This window comes from Zingiber officinale, chromosome 5A (assembly GCF_018446385.1).
Source record: "Zingiber officinale cultivar Zhangliang chromosome 5A, Zo_v1.1, whole genome shotgun sequence".
Lineage (NCBI taxonomy): Eukaryota > Viridiplantae > Streptophyta > Magnoliopsida > Zingiberales > Zingiberaceae > Zingiber > Zingiber officinale.
This window is the reverse complement of record NC_055994.1, coordinates 127,829,318-127,832,971: the sequence shown is the minus strand read 5'-3', so window position 1 is coordinate 127,832,971 and position 3,654 is coordinate 127,829,318. Positions and strand designations below refer to the sequence as shown.

Below are 3,654 nucleotides of genomic sequence, written 5' to 3'. Positions count from 1 at the left end.
CTATTAGACTCGGTCCCCAATTTGTTGCCAGGCGAATTTAAATTTAAGTTAGTTCTGAAGTAAAAAAAAAAATATCAAAGCTAAAATTTCCAATTTTAATTGTTCTAGACGAATTGAACAATTTACTATTTCATTTTGATTTTGGTATAAATTTTTTAAAACTAAAATTTTAATTGTTTTGATTATTTTTTCCCCCTCTCAAACTGACAAATAGCAAATCGAGTAGATCAAAAAAGGAAAGGAGTGACATTGCTGGATCCTTGAATGTACAGCGAGAGAAAGTGGAGGCGAGACACGAAGATGGATGACGACGATGAGGGGAGGAGATGGAGTTTACAGTGGCTGATAATGGAGACGTGAGTGCCAATTGGAAGAAGGTTTAGCAGCTTTGGCGGAGGGAGCAAGCGACGGCCTGCGCCCAGTGTCTCAGCCTCGTCTTCACAAGCTGCGGATCGTCCCCTGTTTTCGATTCATCAAAAAAAGAAAAGAAATGCAGGAATCGGAATTCTCTCCGGTCTCTTGGACAATTTGCACGATGGATTTACAATTTTTAATGAAAGTGTGTACCTGGATTGCAAATCTTCCAGGATTCGCCTGAAGTGGAGCTTCCGTCGGCGCTCCGGGGGCTCAGCGTGGTCGGCGTGGAGGCGCTGGAGGTGGAACCCGAGCTCAACGAATAGTTCCGTAGGCGGTTGACGGCGAAGTAGAGGTCGAGAGCCGGCAGCGTGTGGCGGAGGTCGTGGCCGCCCCCTTCCTCGCTGAACCCAAACCCTAGCTCAATGCACCCCTTCAGCTCGTCCAGGTCCTCGTCCGTTAGGCTCCTCACCTTCCTTCCCTCCTCCACCTCTTCCGCCTGCTGCTCCTCCTGCTCCTCCACGGCAAGCAGCATCCGCTGCCGCTTCTCCCACTTGGCCTCCCTTGTCGTCTCCTGCATCGACAGCTTCTTCCTCTTGTTCCACCCGCCGTCGGCCGCCGCGCCGCCTACGGTGGAGATCTGCCATGCCATCGAGGGGCGGTCACGGGGCAAATCAACCACCAGATCCGCACTCTTTTTCTTCATCCTCGCCAGAAAAAAAAGGCAATCCAAGCAATATTATTCTCCTCCTCGCTTCTGCTTCACGGGATGATTTAGGAGCTCTGCATAGCGGCCGGGGCCGGCGCGGCCGCGACTGGAGGCGGAAGGGGACGCCGAGCGACGATAGATGATGATGGAGCGGCGAACGAATCAGAAAGCGCGGTGAAGGGTTGGATTTGAAGGTGGCGGTGGCGGTTGCGACAGCGAAGGCGGCGCTGTTGTCCTTTTAAGCGGCCAGCAATGGCCGCGGATGCTCCGACCTGCGATGCCCACCGCTCAACGCCACCGCGGTGCCCGTTGGTATCCAAAACAAACTTCTGTTTTTGTAACAATAAGCTTTTTAATTTTAATCAATTTCAAAAAGTTAATTTCAGTTTAAACACTCCTCTGCTAATTTTACAACCATCGTTAGGCTGTCTGCCAGACTTGCGAGGCTTCAATTAATCAACCCATGAATATATAGATATATTAACAATTAGTTTAAGCAAAGCTTAGTTAGTTAGTTATGACAAAGACGAGAGTAACAAGTTCATAATCAAATCCAAACAAGGTGAGACTCAACACGCAGTCTATACTAGGATTTTTAGGATCAAGTTTCTTCCTTAGACAATAGAGACTTAGTAATAGCTGATAGGGATTATGTGAGTTTAGGACTGCCCTCCGAGACCACTTCCATGTTGTTGGGCGACATTGCTGAAGCATATGGAGTTTTGTTTGCCAACCTGCAGAGAAGTGGCCGTATCCAAGTAATTTAATTGCATTTGTTTTGAAGGCATGGAGTATAATTGTTTGTGCTACGGAAGAAACATCACCTGTCCCGGCGCTTCTCCAGAAAACGCTGAAGCGAGTGCCTCCTTGCAATGGGCAACTCTGCGACCAAGTAAACAGACAAATCATCCTGATCATGTTTTCGATCTTTATACGGGAATGAACGCCAGTTCAATCATCCGATTTCAGCAAAAGAGTACCAAAAGATACCTGTTTGGAGCATAAAGAGAGCGTTGGGAGTAGCAGATTGCCCTCCTTCCGCCGTCGAGCTTTGAAGTGATAGAGATCTGGTGAACGCCAGCCCAAGGACCTCAGCTGCGTTGTGCTCAGCCGGAGCCCCGACCTTTGCGGCCTCTGCGGCGGCGGCCGCGATGACCATTATCGCCTGCGCCTGCTTCAGCATCCACCCAAATCGATTAAAACTTCGATTCATCAATAAAAAAACAAAAACAAAAAAAAACTTTAAAAAAAACACTAAAGCGAGCAACCTTTTCTGGGGGAATCGCGTTGTAAACCCTAGCCTTGCCGCCGTAGAAAATGGTGAGCGGCGAATCCGAAGCGGCGAACGATGTTCTCGCCATTGGCATCGTCAAACACCTAACGATCGTTCACAGTCAATCGCCGAGGGCCAAATCAAAGCTATAAAATCTTCGGACCACAAGCAGAAAAACCGAGAGGAAATAGTACCTTCCGAGAGAGTTCAACCTCGATTCCTTCTTCACGGCTTCGGATCCTTCCATCCGACCTGTTCTTCTAGGAGAAGCAAACGCCAGTGGAGCTCTGAAGAGCGACAGCCGATTCTTAAATCGGAACGAGAACCTTTTTCCCGCGGAGTTGCGGTTCTCTCTTCCTCACTCCGCACGGCAAGGAGACCCAAGTTTTGATGGGAACAACAATTTCATTTTAACTCTCAAAGTTTACAAAATTTTTCAAAACACCATACTCGCGCGTGATTACTTTATTAACTTGCGTAGATTACAGTAGGGACCGAGGATTGAATGGCATGAATGTGGAAACTTTTAAGGACTTTTTGACGGTATCAAAGCTCTGAGGTTCAAGATGAGACGCGTGTAAACTTTGAAAGGGTGGAATAAAAGATTTCCCAAAAAAATATCAATGAAGTAGATATTTTTAAAAAATAATATAAAATTAAGAATTAGCACTGTTTTTCACGTGCTACTTTCAATTTATTTTTATGCTTTGCCTTTGGTACTTGTGTCCTTCGACGCCCACGGTTTTATCGCCGATACCACTGGAATAATTTATTTTTTTTGAAAAAAAACTAGAAAAGTCACAGGATAATTGGACCTTTTGTTGTCATGAGTCAAATAACATCACAAAAATTAATTATTTTTTCTTTGTTTTATTTTTACAAGAATCGTCTTAAAAAAAAATCGATTGACTTGTTTGTATGTTTACTTGCGTAGAGAAATAGGTTCCAGAGAAAGAAACAAATGATTTCAGATAACTTTCATTCTTCCAACCTCATCTTATCTGAAAGCCAAAGAAATTACGCGCGGGGCAAGTGACGATGATATAGGCCAGAAGAAAACTTTTGAATTGAAGAGACAAAGCTCCTTCTCCTCTTTGCGCACATGGAAGAACAAGTTAACACAATATTAGAGTGGGAATCGGGGAAAATATACTGGGTGTAGATACTTCAACTTTCAAGTCAGTATGATGGCCGAGTAAAAATTAGCACACCTTCTAAAAGTGGACTTGATATGAATTTTTTTTTTACTAATTCTTTCTTCTTGTATTTTAACACTTTCTAAAAGTCAAAATAAATAATGGATAACAAATTTGAACTC

The 3,654-nt window shown here is 44.7% G+C and overlaps 1 protein-coding gene across 2 annotated transcripts; it reads right to left on the bottom strand.

Annotated features, from left to right (window-relative positions):
* Positions 1 to 204: 204 nt before the first annotated feature.
* On the bottom strand, positions 205 to 2,725 carry LOC121981700 (protein TIFY 3-like). 2 transcript variants are annotated; one of them, XM_042534357.1, is made up of 5 exons: positions 2,531 to 2,725; positions 2,332 to 2,440; positions 2,054 to 2,234; positions 1,888 to 1,945; positions 1,511 to 1,797 (listed from the first exon to the last, which is right to left on the bottom strand). In XM_042534357.1, exons 1-5 carry the CDS (start codon positions 2,581 to 2,583, stop codon positions 1,713 to 1,715), a joined length of 486 nt encoding a protein of 161 aa, XP_042390291.1. In that variant the 5' UTR covers positions 2,584 to 2,725; the 3' UTR covers positions 1,511 to 1,712. The 2 variants fall into 2 exon arrangements, with proteins under 2 accessions (XP_042390290.1, XP_042390291.1); XM_042534356.1 differs by lacking the exons at positions 2,054 to 2,234; positions 2,332 to 2,440; positions 2,531 to 2,725 and adding an exon at positions 205 to 459 and having other exon boundaries at positions 568 to 1,797; positions 1,888 to 1,969.
* Between the last annotated feature and the right edge of the window lie 929 nt (positions 2,726 to 3,654).

What these genes read in the sequence shown, in the direction of transcription:
- LOC121981700 (XM_042534356.1), bottom strand. Translation starts at nt 1,060, where the DNA reads ATGAAGAAAAAGAGTGCGGATCTGGTGGTTGATTTGCCCCGTGACCGC. An exon ending in CTGGAAGATTTGCAATCCAG is followed by an intron (nt 460 to 567) that starts GTACACACTTTC and finishes AATCGAAAACAG; the next exon opens with GGGACGATCCGCAGCTTGTG.